Below are 20,568 nucleotides of genomic sequence, written 5' to 3'. Positions count from 1 at the left end.
ATACGCATAAAAATTGGTGAAAACAACGCAACAGCTTAATAACATGCGAATACTTAATTTTGGGTAAAAATATGTATGGAGTCTTTGATATTGATATTGATGATTCAAGATATCCAATTTTACCTAAATAATGAATTCCGTGCAGGTACTCGAAAGTAGGTAAATCACTTTTACCTTAAAATACCTTCCATCACAGAAGGGCTGATTTGCGTCAAAAATATGTATGTGTGGGTATTTTTATTTTTTCTGTGTACACAGAACACAGGTAAAATTGGATACCTTGAATTATCAAGATCAATATCAAAAACCAGGCCTATGAAAAGACGCCATTTTTCTATGACCGAAAAATAACAAGCAAAATATTGGAACCACAGTGGGTTCGAAATGGAAATGGAGCCACAAAAAAAGTCACAAACAACCCAGTGCAAAATCATAGGCGCGTCTAAGGCCTATCAAAAACTCCATACAAATTTTCACCCGGAATTAAGTATTCGCATTTTATCAAGCTGTTGCGTTGATTTCACCAATTTTATTCGTATTATTTACCTAAACCAGCAAAAACATTTATTTTTTTTATTCTCGCTTATTTTCCGTCGGTCTATTTACGCCACTGTTGTGGCCAATTACCGACGCCCAGGGAGGCGACTCCACACCCTGGTCCCTAACTCACGACCCGTTTATTAACGGACCGGCGCCAACGGCTTTACTTCCTCATACGATGAAAGGCGTGTGTCGCTCCGTAAGCGATATTTTTACAATTGAACAATTTAGTGTCGCTTAGAAGCGAGAGAAAATATAAGATCGCATAGCAACAGGCCATAAGACACGATCGAGCTGACTAGGAGCATGCTAGATCCGCGCGAGACCTCTAGAATGGAGTTATGAAAAGGAACGTGAAAACGGTCTCACGCGTAGATTGTGTATTTTAAACGTTTTGTTTAGTTAGGACTTTAGGATAAGCCACTCGCATGTGAAGGGACCAAGGCGCATTAGAAGTTTACTTTCTCTTTCTAACGTTAGGACTTAATAGAAGAATGAACAACATTTGTAATGTGTTCAATGAAAGGACCCGTTAGAGCCAGAAGGAAAATAAATAAATTTTCTCTAATTTTAATGAAAACTCTGGCATCTTAAGGGATAGTTATAGATAAGGATTTTTTCGAATAGTTATAGATCGCGTGTGTAACTTGTAGTGTTAAGATGACTTTTGTAAATTTTTGTTCAATAAAGTTAACCCAACAAACAACTACTTATTGAAATAACGTTTAAAAAACAGATTTATTCGGCTAAATACTGAATAACCACCGAACTATTCACAACCACAACTTTTGTTCATATTTTGTTCACACAAATTAGGAGAATTTATTCAGCCCCAAGGTAGTTTTATTGATGTTGCATTATATTTGTTAGAATACGTTTATTCAATTACGTTCCAACAATCAATTCTTCATTAGAAAAACGTTTGCTCAGTAATTTTGTTCAGCTGGATACTAAATAATCATCGAGCTATTTTCAATCACAACTTTTGTTCAAACTTTGTTCACTCAAATAAAGAGAATTTATTCAGCTCCAAGGATGTTTTACTGACGCTGAATAATATTGGTTGATAATACGTTAAACCAAAAACATTGGTCAGGTCAAACGCATATTCGATCAATTCCTAGCTTGTTTAGTGTTTGTTAAACTGCACAGTCATAAAATACTACTGATAGATCATGCTCTTGAATCTTTGGTTTGAACAACGTATGTAATGCTTTTATTACACTGGTTCATGACCATTTTTTCGAGCATTCAAATAATTCTAAATATAGATTCAACTGTATAGCAGCTGCCAAAACATTAAATCAAAACTAATTACACCTCTAAACAAAACTTTATTCAAACAAAAAAAAACGGGATTTTTTTTATTTACTATTATCACTCGTTTCGAATTCGTATACATAAGTCCAGATGCTTGTATCTGCACGATATTTTTTGCTGTTAAATCAAAATCAGAGATTTTATACGCATACCTCAGACAATCGAATCCGTTCGCGAACTCGTAACCTCTGTATCCATGTCTCTCAATCAAACCACTTACTCCATTCGGACAGTTGAATAGTTGAACAATAATTTCACATCATAAAGTCAAACCTTCGGAAATGCATGTAGTGATGCAAGGAACGTTTCTGAAAACTTAAGTTTTCCTCCAGTACAACAAAGTGTTCTCCTTCAAAAGCCAATTTCAAAGTACGACATTAGTCGGAAAATCGACTTTGGCAATTTTAACAACAACTTCTAGAAAAGGAAGTTTCAGCGTGATCCCAGAGATTTTTCGCCTCAGAAAATCTCCCGGTGTCGGCTAGGATTGAATCTAGACCAGTTGGGTTGGTTGTGAGTGGATCACGCCACCTCACAACCATCGACACCTATGTCGGCGGTGGGATTCGAACCCAGGCGTCGAGCGTGGTTGGCGGAGACGTTACCAACCACACTAGGCCCCCGCTCCAGCAAAAACATTTAGGTTTACGTAAATTTACGTTGTTTTACGTATTCGCATGGTAATATTTTCTTTGTGTGAATGAATAACTTCTGTTTTTCCAACTTAACGTGTTGGTTACACAAAGAACGGATTAACAGGGGAGTTAAATGTAAAAACCCCTCAACAACTATTTGTTGAAGTTATATAAAACTAAAAAATGCATATTGCACCCCATCGCGTCAAACACAAATTTAGTAGATTTTAACTATTATTACAGCAATTATAGCAGCTTTTAAGTTTTTATCAATATTATTTTTTTCGGGAAGGCTGCGAATATGCCATTATAGTGTTTGTGAAAACCATAAAAATTATACACAATGGGCTGTGATCTCACTCTCGAAAGGCGATTTTTACCTTAGAATCAGGTACTTTTTTGTTCGTGTGTTGTGTGTGTGAAAAGTGAAATATAGTAACGTATGTCGATTATTAGAAAAAATGTCAAAAGTGACAACTGGCCGATTTAATTATTCTTGTTTTATTGCTGTGCGACGTTCAATATTTTTTCCGATTAATCATCAAGAACTGTTCGAATGTGTAATTTTATTTTATATTGTTGACTGATTGTGCAAATAAAAGTAATTTCACGGTGTCAGAATGGTGTAGACTTCCGATGTGAAATCTTTTGGGCACAGGTAAAGGCTAAAAAATTGGAAAAAATAAACCTTTCGAGTCTCTTTTTATCAGACATTTTATTGACAAACTTTTTGTTGCTTTTTTTGTTTCAAATTTGTTCTGGGTGAAAAAATTTGCTTTTCACTGCTCTCAATGTTTTTTTTTGTTGCTACGAATGATAAAATAACTTAAATTATTTAACATAAAATTTTCAGTATTTATAAGGTAGTTAAGTGGCTTTCTTGTCTACCCCCTACTAAGAGCAGAAGCTAGTCTAGTAGGTGAACAAAGCAAATAGCCATGGCAGATATGATGAGAATGAGTGGAAGTGGAGCGCTAGGAGGTTTTCAGCGGGATAAGCTCGGGTCGCCTTCCACTGGATCGGAGGATGGCGGCGGAATCGATCTCGGCGATATTGCACAGGAATTGGATCAGGATGAGTTCGATGGACCGACAACCTTGAACGGTAATTGTTTTAAATTTGACCGTATATCGAACTAATTAGCAATATCGTTACAGGAGATCGTCCAGCGATAACTGCTCCTCCAGAGAGTGAATGGTATCATGGACGATTGGATCGATTTAGTGCAGAGCAGAGATTGAAGTCAGCTTCAAGACTTGGAAGTTATTTAGGTGAGCACCTGGCAGAAGATTTAATTTGTCTGTACATTATATTTTATTTCTCTAATCTATAGTTCGTGAAAGTGATCGTAAGCCCGGTTCTTATGTTTTGAGTTACTCCGGAAGAACGGGTATCAATCATTTCCGCATTACGGCCGTTTGTGGAGACTTTTACATTGGAGGACGGCAGTTTTTCTCGCTAAGTGATTTAGTCGGTTATTATACATCGTGCAGTGATTTGTTAAAAAGAGAAAAGTTAGTCTACCCGATACCACCTCCTGAGCCGGTCAATGACAAGAAGCGTGTTGTGGCTATATTACCATACACGAAAATGCCCGATACTGACGAGTTGACTTTCCAGAAAGGGGACATATTCTTCGTACACAACGATATGGGAGACGGCTGGCTTTGGGTGACCGCACATAGAACTGGTGAACAAGGAATGATTTTCCGTGAATTGGTAGAAGATTTGGATCCTAGCATTGACCCAAATACGGTATTTTCCTGGTTTCATCCAACATGTTCGAAGAACGAAGCAGTTGATATGCTGGTCAAAGCCGGCCCAGGAAGTTTCTTGGTTCGACCAAGCGATAATTCTCCTGGAGATTATTCTTTGTTTTTCCACATAAACAATCAAATTCAACGTTTTCGTATCGAGAAAAAAGGAGTTCGCTATTTAATGGGTGGACGAACTTTTGAGTGTTTGGATGCGGTTATAAACCGATATCGGAAAGAACAGATAGTTGAAGGCCACACACTAATGCATGCGGTGATCAACGGTAGTCAACCTGAGTACCATCCGCCTACCAGCGTCGCTAGTGCTGCTGAGAAAATCTATGCCACCTTGCGCGAGTGTCGCGATCAAAATATTCTGAAGAAAACAAAGGGCATAAAACATCATGGTTATTTACTGAAAAAATCGGACAAAACGGCCAAATGGAAACAATTGTACTTTGCTTTGCTGGTTGAGGGATCGGAAACGCATTTATGTTTCTATGATAGCCCGAAGAAAACAAAACCAAAAGGATTAATTGATCTCTCATGTGCTTATCTCTACCAGGTAAATATTTTTCTTCAAAATATCATTAACATAGATTACCGTGTTTCTGCTTTGTAGTGCCATGAATCGTTCTGGGAAAGACAGCATTGCTTCCAGATTGTCGAGCGTGCACTTCCATGCTTGGCAACGATTTCCTATCTATGTGCCAACAGCCAGGAAAGTTACATTGAGTGGGTTACTGCGCTCAAATCCCACTGTGTTTCTCAGCTCAGTAAGGCCCAATCAAAGGTACCCCGACTGCGAGAATTGCGTTGTCTCAATCTGCAAATTCTCGAAGCTCATCGGCTACCTTTTAAGTTAGTGCCGCATCCGTACTGCATTGTGTCCCTTAATCAAGTAAAAGTGGGTAAAACGCGTGTCAAAACCGCCCCGGATCCAGTCTGGGAGGAGGAATTCGTCTTAGAGTAAGTAGACATTTAGTTCAGCTCGGTCCTTGATTTGCTCTTAAATTAGTTCTGTTTTTTTTTTTTTTGGAGATTAGTCTGATACAAATTTCGAATTCTTTTTATGTCCAAGGTTATCAAAGTTAGCAAAGAGGGTGGCAAAAAATAAATAACACCGAGACGAAAAAAAAGAAATATCTTTGATCAAAGTTTGTGTGCAAGTTATGACGTTTGTAACTTGCACTCAAATAAATGTTGAAAAATAACATTTTTTTATTATTATTATTTATTTCGCTTGTCTTTTGACGACACTCTCGCTGTCACTGGACTTGTTTGTTGCTAAATAAAGCATTTATGCTGTCGGAAAACCAATAAACTGAACAAAACGGTTTGAGGTTTTTTTTCTTACCCTTGCAATATTCAAGATTTTTGAAGTGACATAAAATGAAAATAAGATTTGTAACGGCCTCATTACCTACGTAGACTAATCTTGAAATATCTCGACAAATCGTTGTTCGCAAGTTATTTCATTAAACAGGGAAACTCATTCACTTTATAATTACGATTTATAATCCTAAAAAAGAACTATTTTAACTGCATAGTTTAATGAGTAAACTTTTCGTTCAGATTTCAATTGAGCTAACGATAACTATTATCTTATTTCAATTTTTAAACTATGTGTAAATTACTATAACCTTTCTAAGTGTCCACTATTTAATTATGTATTCAGTCTAAAAGCTTTAATGAACGTAACAAGTAGACTGTTATGGTTACTGAGTTTACTGAGAGGCTAACGCGGTAGAAGAAATTCCACGGACGCATGAAACGGGAGAAAGGATCTCTTGAGGCAAATGTAGGAATGGATCTCTCTAGGTTCGGTATGAGGAGGTTCTATGAAGTGGCCACGGTATCTGAAACCGGACTATGCCAATCCCTGTCATATGCAACAGCAGGGAAGGAAACCTGATAACCTACGAGACGGCTATAGCCATGCGCTAGAAACAGCATTGCTGTTGAACGGTGAAGGGTATAGTACTGTCGACATAAACAGGATAAACAAGCTGTATACCCGCCAGCCTTGGAGAGAGCTTTGGAGAACTTAAAAGCTGCAAAAGACGGCTTCTCAACCGAGCATTTAAAAGTCGCGACCGAGCAGCTATTTCGTGCAATCCTTCGGCTCATATCAAAAGTGTAGACTTAAGATATAATATCAACAGGCTTGTAAGACGCACTCTTTTGCCCTATAAAAAAGGCAACCTAGTCGGTTTCAGTACTCTTGTATACTGTTCATGTCTTTGATGAAGAGTACCGATGCGATTCGTGAGGAAACCGATCCACAACACCCAGAAGTTCACCTTGAGTTAAATCATTAACGTTAACTTGTTTATGGGCTTATAATTGAGTTAGTCGCAGCGAATTTTATACAAACTATACTTAAACACGATTTCCAAACGAAACTGGTTGAGCTTGTTCATGCTATTCTTGATGGTCAAAACTCCAGGCATAATTTTGGATCTGTTTGTGAAGTTGTGACAGGCTATCGAAACCGGTGCTAGAGGCAATTGAAGAATATTGACGGATGTGGAAATGTATCTTGGATACGACAGTGGGTCTGCAGCCTGTTGCCATGAAAGCAATATAAGTTTGGCTTTTTGTATCATATTTCAAGTAACGTGGAATACGGGGAGCTGGTAGCCTCAAGATTATAGATTCCGCTTTGATAAGCGATTGGTCATGAGTTCGAATCTAAGTGGAATGAGACCTTTAGGTGTCAGAGAAACTTTCACGCATGGGTTTATTCTCAGGCTCCCAAACCCCATTTTTTACCCTTCCATTATACCTAAAAAACTGTGATCCGACACACAGTCAAGTAATGCATACCTTTCCAGACAATTCTCGCGTAATTTTTCAAAAGGACCTATCTAACATTGAGAGATTCTCTTCTCTCTCACTTTGTTTCGTTAATTACGTCGTTATTATAAACATTTTCCAACCTTTCTTCCCTTTAATCGAGAGATAGTAATACTGTCTTGCTTACTATGCATTGAGTGTTATGAAATATGGAAAAATAACCTAGTTATTGATCAAAGAGAAAGTAAACAAAGAGAATCTCTCAATGTTAGATAGGTCCTTATGAAAAATTACGCGAAAATTATAATTACCGATACTTAGTAAAAAGTATAACAATCCGTCACTTACCACGGTACCCTTTCTTTCCGTAACAGTCGTAAGAGATGCAGAGGCAAACTCGGTCTCTGGCAACAACTTTCTTCCTCCCTTCCCGTAACCGGCGCTTTATCGTTCTATACAAAAGGCAGAAGCTACTGAATTGTTGTACATTGAAGATTTAGAGCGGTAATAAGATACAGCATTAGAGCGGTAATGAGTTGTATGAAAAAAAAAAATACCTTCGAATACCGCTCAAAAGTTTCGTCTTCTCGAAACAAGCCTCCATGCAAAATTTCAGTTCAATCGGACTTTTGGAACACGTGCCTCAAAACGGTCGAAGTTTCACGAAAAATATCGATTAAAAAAAGCACAGGTAGTAGTAGTTCATGAAATTGTCCATATCGCATTTTTTTTGATGTCATATGTTTAATAGCAAATTTCTTAATTACACTGGAATAGAGAATAGAGAAACGTTATTCAGATTCACGATGCAAGAAAAAGATACCAGATAGCCCCAAGTGGGCTCTGTCTCAAAAATTTTTAATTTCCAGAAAGTTGACGTGCCTCAACCTGTGTTTCCAAAGTCCAATTGACCTAAACATTTACATGGGTACTCTTTCCATGAAGGCGAAACTTTTGAGCCCTACTTCTAAGCGAAATTCGTAGATCAAAATTTCCCATATATTGCATTGGTTTTAACCCTCTCTTTACCATGGTTACTCTACAGCACCACAGGTTTGGATGCAAAAAGCCTTTCGACATATTTACCAATCCTACTCAAAATTCATAAATCTCGCTGAACATGTGAAAAGGGCCCATGTGCCATATGTAAACAAGCCACAATTTCACGTTTTTCAATGAATACAAGCTTATTCTACTCGTACAAATAAGATTTTTTGATAAAGAGTGAATTCTTTTATCAATAAACCTTATTGGTAAGAGCAGATTTCGCTTGTATTGATCAAAAAACGAGAAAATTTGGCTTGTTTACATATGGCACATGGGCCCTTTTCACATGTTTGGCGAGAAATATATTCTTGAACAATCAGCTTATTATTCAAGAATATATTTATGCAGTTTGAGTAGCATTGGTAAATATTTCATAAGGCTTTTTGCATCCAAAACTGTGGTGCTATACACAGTAACCATAGTAGAGAGAGGGTTAAGCACGCAAATTTTCTATGTCGCAGAAAGTCGAATTTTTCGATTTTTTTTTTTTTTGAGATAACACAAGATCGCGACGTTTCATGCATAAGACATTTGGCTTTTTGACGTAGGATTACGTCTTTCCGTAAGGGTCCATTCAAGATTTCTCTCGCATTCTGTGAAACGTTTTAGCGATGTACAAATCAAGACATATTTTACGAGAGTTGTTATAAGCATCAACAGTACGACATAATATGTTAAAATAGTTATTATTAAAAAAAATCAACAAATCCAAAATTATTTCAAAATCAATATCATTCAACCAACCACGTGCACGCTTCCCATACGCAGATATCACAAAAATGTACCAAATATTGCTTTTACATCTCGCATCTTCATCCTTAGTACGTGATTAGTCGTTCATCAATCATCTAACTGTTTCCGTGGAAAAGATGGTCTCATTTTTATTCATGAAAGCAGCACAGACTGCGGCTTGTGTTCATTTCCAATCTTTGCAACTATGGGGCCATCCACATACCACATGGACAGATTTTTAACGATTTTAAGATTTTCAGTTGAAATTTAAATCTTTGAATTGCAAATTTTCAACGTACGAGCAGCGTTGCCAGGTATCCAGATTTTTCATAAATTATTCAGATTTTATCCAGATTTTATTTTCTCTGTTTCGCAAAAAGGTCATAACTTCAAATTTGGGGCAAAACTTTGCAATTTTGTTACTTAAAATGTTGAGTACCCCAAGAATTTTATCCGGAAAAACTACCTTTTGCCTCACAAAATGACTGCCAGATTTTTTTCAGGTTTTATTTTTGTTCTTTCCAGATTTTCAAAAAATTGACGTACGAGCTGAGAATGAAAGAGACTTTCAGCTCCAATCACCTGACAGTGACTGTTGGCTAGCAGCATTTCGGCGATTTCGCACACGCTGTGTTGCTTCAGCGATGTTTATGCGGTTGAGAATTCAGGTGCTCATATTGTTCATCGACTTCATGCAAGGAATTGGCTAAAATCAAATAATTTCGATATTAAATCAGACATATCCTTTCTTTCAATGACCGGACTTTCATTGAAAATTGACACCGCTGACACTGAAGGTCGTTTCAACTTGAGACAGTGAAAATGCGGTTTTTGTCATTTTCATTTGCAGTGTCGAAAATTTGCAGCCCTGCCTCGTTGTCCTACGTCAATCATAGAGTTGTGTGTCAGATATAACCTTCTACTTTTTGTCATCGATATTTTCCGTGGACCTTTGATTGCTTGAGGCACGTGTTCCCAAAGTCCGATTAAATTAAACTTTGCGTTTTTCTCGAGAATAGGAAACTGTTGAGCACTACACACGTAACCATGAGCATATGGATATAGCATTTTATTAGCACTAATTCAGTCATGTTGTTTAATGCTTAGGGCATTATGCTAAACTAGCATTACTGAGAGCAAAATATGCACTTAAAAGGCTACCGTAAGTGCTACGATGTAGTGTTTTAAATGCATATAGAAGACGCATTACATTTTTTCGCAAGTGCCAATAACGAGCGATATCGAGTGGTCAATTAAAAATAGACGGAACATGGATACTCCACGTAAATGGAAAAAAACATTGAGGAGTGGGAATTTTCGACGCAAATTTCGGGTATATGAAAGCATGAAACTTTCCGAAATACCCAATACAAAACAATTGCAAAGTAGTGAATTGGATCCAGGATCTACATCTCCTGGGCTCGTGGTTTCTGAACCGTCAATATCAAAGATGAAAAAAGTCCCTGTTGAATTCCAAATGTTGTTAAGGAAAAACACATGCACAAAATAAACACATGTATTCCTTCTGAATATTTATTTGCATTCGTACCTCATGGGTGCTCCAAATCAGCATTAGTGATGCATATTATTGGTTGCCACCTGCAGCATTTTATCAGCTCGCTATTTCGCCTTTTCAACATTATCTGATATAATATACAAGCATTTAGGTCAGAATAAGTTCTTACCCAGAATTCTGTAATCAAATATAGTATTGTTGTACGGCAATGATTTAGTGCTTACTGGTTACTTGGATACTTCTAAGCGAAATTCGAAAAATCGATTCTCTTTGCCACCCACACCATGTTAAACAATAAACAACGAAGTTATAGAGACGGCAAACACAAAAGCAATATGACTAGGGAACGGATTTTGCGGGACAGCATGTTTTGATACAAATGTGCGTAGGCGAAATACCTAATGGGCAGCTTGTGTGATTTCCGAAATAAAAAGCTACACCAAAGTCAAGAACGTACTGCTTCTATACTTAGGGATAACGTTCTTTGTCAGATATCGAGTACCGGTTCGACAGCTTCAAAGTCGAAGTTGCGCATACAAAGAACCAATCGTTCCCCAACAACCAATTTCATTTGAACACGCTATACACATACATCAAAGGACTTCAGTGATAAAATGTCGAAAGCAGCCGGCAAAGGGGACCGCGAAGGTTTTAGTGAATTTGATCGGATGATTGAACGGTGATGATGATTAAAACTTCTTTGTATATACCTCTGTAGAAGCGGATTTTAAACCCTTCTGCAAATTAAGACCAAAACATGAAACAAATGAGATTGCAGGGCGATATGAAACTGACAAACAGCCTCGTATTGTGAAACTTAAATCTGGAATTATTTTTAGATGCCGCGAAGCTCTTTGTATTTAGCGAAGGGGCCGCGAAGCCGAAAAGGTTGGGAACAACTGGTCTAAAGCAAAGGATGACTGCAACAGTGGTCTAAGCAAATGCTGAGGTGCTCATGTTTATCAGCCTACTTTAATTATGCAGTCGTTCCAAAACAAAATATTTTATCGCTGTAGAGAATTATTTTCCTAAGATGAAGCTCCTTGTCCCCTTTTTTTTCAAATCCAAAGCTGACAATTATGCAGCAAAACTTCTAATGTAAGTTTCTGCTCTTCCAATATGTAATATGGTTACCTTAGAACGACGACACTGTAACAAATGTATCACTATAGGTCTTGTATTTGACAAAAAAATAAATAGAAACAAGATGGATTTATACCCAAAATAAATTTAAGACATTTGCAACATCAAAACATTCAGAAACTTACCAACAAGGGCTCTAAACATAAAATTTTTCGTCCCTTCTCTTTTTCAGCGATGTCCCACCAGACGTGGTTACTGTGACGGTAACTGTTCTAAGCAAGGGTAAACGTGGTAAAGATTCTGAGGTTGCAGAACTGATCGTTGATCTATGTGGACTTAAAAATGGCCAGGAAACAGAAGAATGGTATCCCTTGATCGGAATGACTCCAATGGGTGAATGGGGTTCCATTCGCTTGCGTATACGTTACTTGGATGATTTGGTTATGCCGTGCGAAGAATACAGCCCACTGCAACAGCTGTTAGTTGAGCCGGAATTAAATGCAGTTCGTGCGCTGGCTGAAATTTGTCACAACGACCGCATTCCGCTGGCAACCTCCCTACTGAAAGTGTTTCGTCATGAGAAACGTGAAACAGAATTACTGAGAATACTCTGCCAAGCGGAAGTCGCACGTGAGAATGAAACGACAACGTTGTTCCGAGGTGCTTCATTGGCAACCACACTCATGGATCTCTACATGCGTGCCGAGTGCACAATATTCCTTCAGTCTGCCGTTTCTGACACAATCCAAAGAATACTCGACAGTAAGCAGTCGGGAGAATTGAATCCAACGAAAATGGATGTGAGTGACGACGCCTGCTCAAATGCTGAATTCCTGTTAATGATTTTGGACCAAGTCACTCAATCAATCTTCACTTCACCCGATGCATGCCCTCGAACAGTGCGTTATATCTGCAACTGTCTTCAAAAGGCAGTGGTTGCGAAATGGCCATCTCCAACTGAGCGTCTCGTGCGCACTCGTGTTGTTTCCGGATTCATATTTTTGCGTCTTCTCTGTCCAGCATTGCTCAATCCACGTCAATTCAGTCTAGTCAGCGAAACACCTCACCAAATGGCTACTCGGACACTTATAATGGTTGCCAAATGTTTGCAAAACTTGGCAAATTTGGTAGAGTTTGGAGGAAAGGTATTATGCGAAAAAAAAACTCGGTTTATTTCTTTTTAATACAATATATCCCTTTTTTACATAAACAATAGGAGCCATATATGGAAGTGGTAAATCCATTTATTCTGAAAAATAAGGAACGCATGATCGTCTTTTTAGACCAGCTGTCATCAGTTACGGATCCGAATCCACCTCCGGGATGTATGGTAGAACAGAACAACTGTACACTTTCAAGCTCAGATGCAGGTACTATAAACATTTCGCAAAACAGAGTTTTTACTCTACTGTTATAGATTTTTGTTATTGCTTGCGTTGAGATTCTACTATTTTCAAGTTTTTTTTTCAATCCAGCAGTAACTAATATTGAAAATGTCAATATTTGCAATACAAGTCTTATGTTATTTAATTGACAGGTCGTGAGCTGGCCACTCTGCATCACATCTGCGTTTCCTACCTACCGGAATTGCAATCAATGAGTAAGGCTAACAACGCGCTCAAAAAACTGGTCACAGTCACGGATATGCTGTCGAAGCATAAACTCAAATATCGCGAAATGATTAGTTAATCTGTGAGCAAATGAGCAAAATTATGCGTAGTCGAACAATATGAATGTAATACATTGGTCTAAAATCTTACACTTCCTACTTCCTTTGACGTTGAAGTATTGAACACAAGAGCGGGACTAAATTACCCGTTTGAGAGTATAAATACTATCCGTATATAACAGAATTTCCAGAGCTAGGGCACTCTTAAATAATCGAGATGTTGCACATCTTATTTGTGGTTTACTCTGTATTTTTGGAGTAGGTAAAACTAGACTAAAGCTGCTTATTCGTTGCATTGTTCTAATGGTGAATTGTATTCTACAGCAACACAATCGTTTTATAGCATTTTGCGGTACTCAGGAGAGATATCTTTAGGCATACATTTTTCGACAAAACGGAGCAAACAAAGTGGAAATATATTCCATCGCACAAAAAGTACAGAACATTTTCGACTCAAAATTTTGATGTTGATTTGTACCGCCATAACAGCATGCATGCATGCCTAAAAGATAAAGATTTGGTTATTTTTAATTCAAAATATCCACTTTAGATTCATAAATAAATAACAAAAACAACAGATCCACTTTGTAGATGCACTGGGCTATTCTTTGCATCCTGTTTCTTGTTTTTTTTTAACTGTCAAATAAAAAAACCAATATCATTTATAGGAATACTTTACATTAGAGCGCATCATCAACAAGCGGATATATTAAAACCAAGTATGAATCAGTTTTAACTAGACTGTCTAAACCGAAGAAACTACTTTCGTAGAATAGTGGGGCAGCGAAACAAACGAGAATCAACCAATACCATAATGAGAAACGAAGTAATTTTAATGATAGTGGAATGTTGGAAACAAACAGGAACTCAAAAGTAGAATATTATACCAAAAAGACGTGGAGATTCAGTCCTCAGTTTAGCGTTTAGGAGACATTGTCTATGTGCATTTAATTGCGTTTTCCGCCCTGCAGGTAAACCCACAGGTTTACATCACAGGTCACCTAACGAATACGGTGTATTGGAAAGTTGATTGCAGGGATGTTGACAGCGAGTGCAACAAACGCCATTTTAGTTAGTACACAGATATTTATAAATATGTTATTTTCTACTTTTTATATGCTTTTATTCAATTATTTTCTCTACTGTCACCCAGATCAATTAGGCCATGCTTCAGCCCAGACAATTTTCAATGCATTTTTATAATCATATTTAAACGCAGAATATTACAAATAATTAACGAAACGGAAACATGCATTTTTCACTGAAAGAAATACAACCCCAACTTCTAGCTCTTCGGTGGCTAGTGATTACCTTATATTCTGAAGGCGACTCAAATAAACCATTCGCATCTTTCTTAAAAAATGTTTCATATGGTAAGTTGAAAAGTCAGTGCTACAAATACATAATTATGTACATTACATAGTTACATTACACTATTCGTATATTTTTTCAACAAACATTCCGATGAACGCTACTATTTAAACGTTATACGTTACTAAATTAAGTCCTTGTAGCAGTTTTAAACCTGAAAAAATGCTGAATTGATTGGTTCCAAAATTATCCAGAAAAAATAGTTCTTCAATATCAATGAATGTATTTGCTAGAATGATAAGTACAATACTAAAATTCAATGGATTTTATCAAAGTTGAAGAAGAATAATTACCTATTTACCAGTGACATTCTCAAAACATATTTTTTATATTTTCAGAAAGTAATAATTTCAATACAGCTGTTAGTCGGTAAGTTAAATAAGATAACATAAACAGAATTAATTACAACGAAAAGCTTAGGTGTAAAATAGTATCGACGCCGCCATCAGCACACAGGCCACTGCAACCCAGGGAGATTTCCTTTCGCCAATTCTTGCTAATTTCCAGAATATACCTAGCATACTACGGAAGAAATTTGTCGTATGAGTTAAAAAAAAACACTAAAATGCATACCCTGTTTTATTCCGATCAATTAGACTGGGAAACAGCGACCGCAGATATGCACAAGTACAAATCATCAACAGCAGAACCGAAAGTAAACTTTGAAAGTTGAAAATTGCGCTCTAGAAATTTACTAAGATATAACGAGCTATACTCTATAAATACATGCAAAAAACATTTTACCATGGTTGTCAATTAATCCGGAGCTCCTTCAATTTTTTTGATTTCAGCCGTTCTCAGAAAACGTTTTGCTATCAAATCACAATTATTTCGATTGTAGCTCTAGAAGCTGAATTTCTATAATGTGACGTGTTCTTGTTATGACTTTTTCAATTGTTTGTTTCTTTCTTCGAATGATCGAATAAGAACAATACACGCTAATTTTATTTTAACCTTTTGTGCCTATACAACTCTAAGGGGCGACGGGGCGACATCTGGCTTCTTACTCTTCTTCTTCATCCACCTCGATGATCCCTGTTGTATTTTTCGTAAGTGATGCCATTCACTCGGAAAATACTTGAATGTTTTTAATGCTTTTTATCACCATTATGCACAATTCCTCCTGCAGGCGATAATTTTACCGTCTGAGCGTTACCGGAGAATCTGCATCTTTATTATACTTAAAATCTAACGTGTCATCTATCAACGATTATGATTCATTCATTGACCCATCTGAATTGTACTCTCCGTACAAGCAATATGCCCCAACAGGTATGTTCCAAACTTAATCCAGAACGGGTTCAAAAGTAGAAATAAGCTCACACTACACTCTTTACTCCCGACATTGAGCAGCGGTATGCTTTTCTTATGCTTCACGCAAAACCGTCATAACTCCTTGCGCACTTTTGGATCTTTTGGTAATTGATATTAGTGATGATCCAAGTCGGATCTCTTACTACGCCCGTATTTGTACTTTTTTTTAATGTTCACTTGAAATTATTTTAGATTATAACAGGTGACATCAATAAAAAACATAAATCAAAACAACGAACAATGTTGTTCAGCAACACTTCCAGCAAGCCTGATGATAAGTTTTAACGCACTCGGGGTTTTCAATTTCAACCAATCAGCGAGTGGTTCCCAAAGTGGATGCAAATCTATACCCAGTTGTCTCCCCTTAGATACAACTGGCATTCAAACACTTTCGGTGTACATTCTTTGACGAAACCAATCAACCGAGTTGTTTAGCTATATCAGTTTTTTATATTATCACAAAGATTTGCATTTTATAAGCAAAACGTGATTTTCAAAAATATTCTATCGTTGTCTTTCGGTTTCTAAATCACGATTTAAAACTACGCGAAATCGCTACAATGACAGTTCGCCCATGTATGCATAAGTTTTCAAACTCGAATTTAGTTTAGTTACATCATACAGATCATCATAAATAGTGCGGACCGGGCCGTATATACATCATATACATGCGGCTGCAGAATGAACACACCAAAAACATTCAAAAATTCGGGTATGACGCAAATGAATTTAACAACTTGCCAAATTTATTTATTGAAGCGATCAGTGTCAAATTTCTAATAAATATGTATGTCATTGTTTCTAATAGAGTGAAAATTTTTAATCGTACAGTATATCAAGCAATTTTGAAAACGTTTGTCGTATTTTGAATATAATATCTAGTATAATATAACTTCTGATCTGTTTTTTAATTCGTTCCATTATAATTTCAACTTATAGAAAATTTCGAAGGAACGGAAGTAGTGCAACCAGACACTTTCGCATGTTAGGTGCGAAGTGTTATTCGATGCCTCTGATCCTCTACTGATTTTGTTTGAAGTTGTCAAGTTCATATAAGATAACTGATAAAACATAGATTGTATGTGATTTTTAAATACATAGATGTCATGATTGTCACATAATTTATGCAAAATTATAGAAAATGAAAAAATAAGCTGTATACAGCAACTTTTATGTAACAATTTGTGAAAAATTTTTCGAGTGTAGGTCTCCACTTAAACGGTCGAAAGCAGGGGGCTCTTGTGGCTGTCAAACTCCATACATTTTCCATCTACCACTCATTGATCCTGGTACCAGCGTTTCTGGTACCCACTTTTTGGTTGGTTTGCCCTAAAGCAAGTGAAATAGAGTATTTTTTTTTTTTTATTCTCGCTTATTTTCCGTCGGTCTATTTCCGCCACCGTTGTGGCCAATTACCGACGCCCAGGGAGGCGACTCCACACCCAGGTCCCTAACTCACGACCCGTTTATTAACGGACCGGCGCCAACGGCTTTACTTCCTCATGCGATGGAAGGCGTGATCCCAGAGATTTTTCGCCTCAGAAAATCTCCCGGTGTCGGCTAGGATTGAATCTAGACCAGTTGGGTTGGTTGTGAGTGGATCACGCCACCTCACAACCATCGACACCTATGTCGGCGGTGGGATTCGAACCCAGGCGTCGAGCGTGGTTGGCGGAGACGTTACCAACCACACTAGGCCCCCGCAAGTGAAATAGAGTAAACGTCCCATTTTTTCGGTAGACTTAGTCTCGAGTAAATGTCATTTTAGATGAAAAAAAAAAACAAGAGCTCAACATTTGTTTTCAGTACAATGTGCACTTTCAATGAATAAGATAAGTTTTGTAAGTATTTGAAATGAAATATTACCGCCGTGATGAATTTATGATTGGTAGGCAAAATGTTGACGTTTATAGGCCCCTGGTCGAAAGGTCCAAACGGAATCGATATTATTGATTCTGATTTGACGTCAGTGTATCGATGCTAAAACTGCCCAATACAATAAAAATAAACAACACGTGCCTTTGAAAGCCATGGGAAAAGAATATAAAGTTTGTGATAATTGAATATAAACTGTTGTTCCTTTGGTGGTAAAAAGCACAAAGTATACAAAGATTCAGTTATAATCAATAGAGTTACAGGTGTAACATTTTATAATGGGTGAGTTTAAAAAAACCCAATCGCAAATCTATGCCAAATCGACCAACGTACACTCGCCAGATACGATTTACTGGAAGCAACTTGGGGTAAGCAGAAAGTAACTATCATGAACATGAAAAGTGAAATGTAATTTTTTTTATCAATAGATTCCTACTCTGGTGAAAGAATTTGGAGCTATCGATTATATAGACTTCAGTCCAGTCGAACCTTATTTGTTTGCCGTAACTGCATCGGTTCGTGTACAAATTTACAACCCCGTCACAAAACTAGTGGTTAAAAATATTACCAAATTTCAGGAAGGAGCTCACGGTGGCTCCTTCCGTAAAGATGGTAATTTACTAGTAGCGGGCGACGACTTAGGCAAAATTCGACTATTCGATGTTTCGTCAAAGTCTATACTGCGTTTCTTCACTGGTCACAAAGCCCCGGTGCATCGAACGTTTTTTAATGCAGACGGACATTGCATCAGTAGCTTTTCGGATGATAAAACTGTACGATATTGGGACATTGCTACAGAGAAACATATCCAGACTTTTGCAGAGCATACGGACTACATCAGAGCTGGTTGTACAAACCCTGTCAATCCTAACATTCTTGTTTCGGGAGGATATGATCATAAAATCAATATGTACGATACACGAACTCAAGGAAAAGTATTGACTTTAGACCATGGTAGTCCAGTAGAATCATTAATTTTCTTACCCAGCGGTGGAATATTCATCAGTGCCGGTGGCACTTCCGTAAATGTCTATGATGCATTGGCTGGCGGAAGAAAGATAGCCCAGCTTTCTCAACATCATAAAACCATAACCTGTTTGCAGTTGGCCACTGATGGAAAACGATTACTGTCAGGAAGCTTAGATCGACATGTCAAAATCTACGACATCGCCACGTATCAAGTTGTGCATACTATTGATAATCCGAATGCCGTATTAAGCTTAGGCGTTTCCAGAAATGATGATACCCTTGTAACTGGAATGGTTGATGGTTTAATAGCAATTCATCGACGTGATAGTGCTGATAAGGACAAACATGAATCGGAGAAAATCACAGCACGCCGATCGAAACTTCAGGCTAGATACGACAACATTTTTGAGAGTGCCGATGATAAAATCGTCGAATTTCGCCACGACAAAATTGAGCAGTTTGATCGGATGTTGAGGAAGTACGAATATAGCAAAGCTTTAGATAGCGTAGTTATACCTAGTGTAATGAACAAAACACCTGAAAAGACTGTTGCTCTTATAAAAGAACTTGTTCGGCGCAAAGGTCTGCACCGGGCATTGAAAAACCGTACACACGCTTTCCTGGTCAAGTTCCTGAATTTTGTCATGCGCTTTATCGGCGATTACCGATTTACACCGACATTGATAGATGCGTCAAATATTCTACTTGATGTGTATCAAGTTGATTTCGAACAGTTCGCAGGCTCGGAGGTTGCAAAAATGTTCGTTAATCTTTCTCGAAGACTGAAGAAAGAAGAGCAAATTATAAGGGATTTCCTTGAAGTGCAGGGATTACTTGAAATGATATCGGCTGCAGCCGACGTGAATCAACCTTTAGACAGCGAAGGAGATAAAGAAACTATATTGATGAAAGAAATCGAAGCTTCCATGAATGCTCAAAAGCAAGCAGTTATCAATATTGATTAATTCCTAATAAATTTTGAACTGATTCGAGATGACCTTGGTATAAAATCTCATGATAAAGCTAGAAAAGCTTTGTTTTTATTCTGTCATTCATTTTCGCCCTGTTTGTTGCTTTTTTGTCAACGTGCGTTTTGTGTTGGAAGTAAATGAACTAGTAAAATTTTTGAAATACTTCATGAATTTATGCTTGGTTCTAGCAACATAACCAACTATAATTCCATCTTAAACATTGCATATTCAGGCTGGGGCCTAGCGTGGTTGGTAACATCTCCGCAAACTACGCTCGACGCCTGAGTTCGAATCCCACCGCCGACATAGGTGTCGATGGTTGTGAGGTGGCGTGATCCACTCACAACCAACCAAACTGGTCTAGATTCAATCCTAGCCGATACCGGGAGATTTTCTGAGGCGAAAAATCTCTGGGAAGTAAAGCCGTTGGCGCCGGTCCGTCAATCAACGGATCGTGAGTTAGGGTCCTGGGTGGAGTCGCCTCCTGGGCGTCGGTGATTGACACAACAACAGTGGCGGAACCAGACCGACGGAAAACAAGCGAGAATAAAAAAAACTGCATATTTTTGGGATTGATATATAAAACTGAAATAATTCGTAATTTTCTCTGAAATTCGCACACAATGTGTGCGAAGAAGATGATTTACTTCCGTCAGGGCGAATTACTGAAGCTTCGACGAGCAAATCCTCGTCTCATTTAAAATCTTTAAAATCTAAGGGGAGACAACTGGGTATAGATTTGCATCCACTTTGGGAACCACTCGCTGATTGGTTGAAATTGGAAACCCCGAGTGCGTTAAAATTTATCATCAGGCTTGATGGCAGTGTTTCTGAACAACATTGTTCGTTGTTTTGATTTATGTTTTTTAATGATGTCACCTGTTATAATCTAAAATAGTTTCAAGTGAGCATTAAAAAAAAGTACAAATACGGGCGTAGTAAGAGATCCGACTTGGATCTTAACTAATATCAA

The 20,568-nt window shown here is 37.7% G+C and overlaps 3 protein-coding genes across 5 annotated transcripts; 2 read left to right on the top strand and 1 right to left on the bottom strand.

Moving 5' to 3' along the window:
- The first annotated feature begins 2,978 nt into the window (after window positions 1-2,978).
- On the top strand, window positions 2,979-14,343 carry LOC129731520 (ras GTPase-activating protein 1). Of its 3 annotated transcripts, none has more exons than XM_055691597.1 (8): window positions 2,979-3,153; window positions 3,400-3,599; window positions 3,653-3,766; window positions 3,829-4,814; window positions 4,872-5,218; window positions 11,659-12,571; window positions 12,643-12,796; window positions 12,964-14,343. In XM_055691597.1, exons 2-8 carry the CDS (start codon window positions 3,434-3,436, stop codon window positions 13,113-13,115), a joined length of 2,832 nt encoding a protein of 943 aa, XP_055547572.1. In that variant the 5' UTR covers window positions 2,979-3,153; window positions 3,400-3,433; the 3' UTR covers window positions 13,116-14,343. The 3 variants fall into 3 exon arrangements, with proteins under 3 accessions (XP_055547572.1, XP_055547573.1, XP_055547571.1); XM_055691598.1 differs by having other exon boundaries at window positions 3,395-3,599; XM_055691596.1 differs by having other exon boundaries at window positions 3,349-3,599.
- Window positions 14,344-14,762: 419 nt separating this feature from the next.
- LOC129731521 (protein kish) lies at window positions 14,763-15,371 on the bottom strand. Its single transcript, XM_055691599.1, has 3 exons — window positions 15,211-15,371; window positions 15,040-15,149; window positions 14,763-14,988 (listed from the first exon to the last, which is right to left on the bottom strand). Exons 1-3 carry the CDS (start codon window positions 15,211-15,213, stop codon window positions 14,883-14,885), a joined length of 219 nt encoding a protein of 72 aa, XP_055547574.1. The 5' UTR covers window positions 15,214-15,371; the 3' UTR covers window positions 14,763-14,882.
- A 2,406-nt stretch (window positions 15,372-17,777) lies between these two features.
- On the top strand, window positions 17,778-19,632 carry LOC129731519 (U3 small nucleolar RNA-associated protein 15 homolog). The gene is made up of 2 exons (XM_055691594.1): window positions 17,778-18,023; window positions 18,084-19,632. Exons 1-2 carry the CDS (start codon window positions 17,934-17,936, stop codon window positions 19,587-19,589), a joined length of 1,596 nt encoding a protein of 531 aa, XP_055547569.1. The 5' UTR covers window positions 17,778-17,933; the 3' UTR covers window positions 19,590-19,632.
- Window positions 19,633-20,568: the final 936 nt, after the last annotated feature.

This window comes from Wyeomyia smithii, chromosome 3 (assembly GCF_029784165.1).
Source record: "Wyeomyia smithii strain HCP4-BCI-WySm-NY-G18 chromosome 3, ASM2978416v1, whole genome shotgun sequence".
NCBI classification, from domain to species: Eukaryota; Metazoa; Arthropoda; class Insecta; order Diptera; family Culicidae; genus Wyeomyia; species Wyeomyia smithii.
Note: the sequence above shows the minus strand (reverse complement) of the source record. Positions and strands in the feature narration are given on the sequence as shown.

What these genes read in the sequence shown, in the direction of transcription:
- LOC129731520 (XM_055691597.1), top strand. Translation starts at nt 3,434, where the DNA reads ATGGCAGATATGATGAGAATGAGTGGAAGTGGAGCGCTAGGAGGTTTT. An exon ending in TGGACCGACAACCTTGAACG is followed by an intron (nt 3,600 to 3,652) that starts GTAATTGTTTTA and finishes ATATCGTTACAG; the next exon opens with GAGATCGTCCAGCGATAACT. An exon ending in AAGACTTGGAAGTTATTTAG is followed by an intron (nt 3,767 to 3,828) that starts GTGAGCACCTGG and finishes TCTAATCTATAG; the next exon opens with TTCGTGAAAGTGATCGTAAG.
- LOC129731521 (XM_055691599.1), bottom strand. An exon ending in ATTGATCGGAATAAAACAGG is followed by an intron (nt 14,989 to 15,039) that starts GTATGCATTTTA and finishes TTTCTTCCGTAG; the next exon opens with TATGCTAGGTATATTCTGGA.
- LOC129731519 (XM_055691594.1), top strand. Translation starts at nt 17,934, where the DNA reads ATGGGTGAGTTTAAAAAAACCCAATCGCAAATCTATGCCAAATCGACC. An exon ending in TTTACTGGAAGCAACTTGGG is followed by an intron (nt 18,024 to 18,083) that starts GTAAGCAGAAAG and finishes TTTTATCAATAG; the next exon opens with ATTCCTACTCTGGTGAAAGA.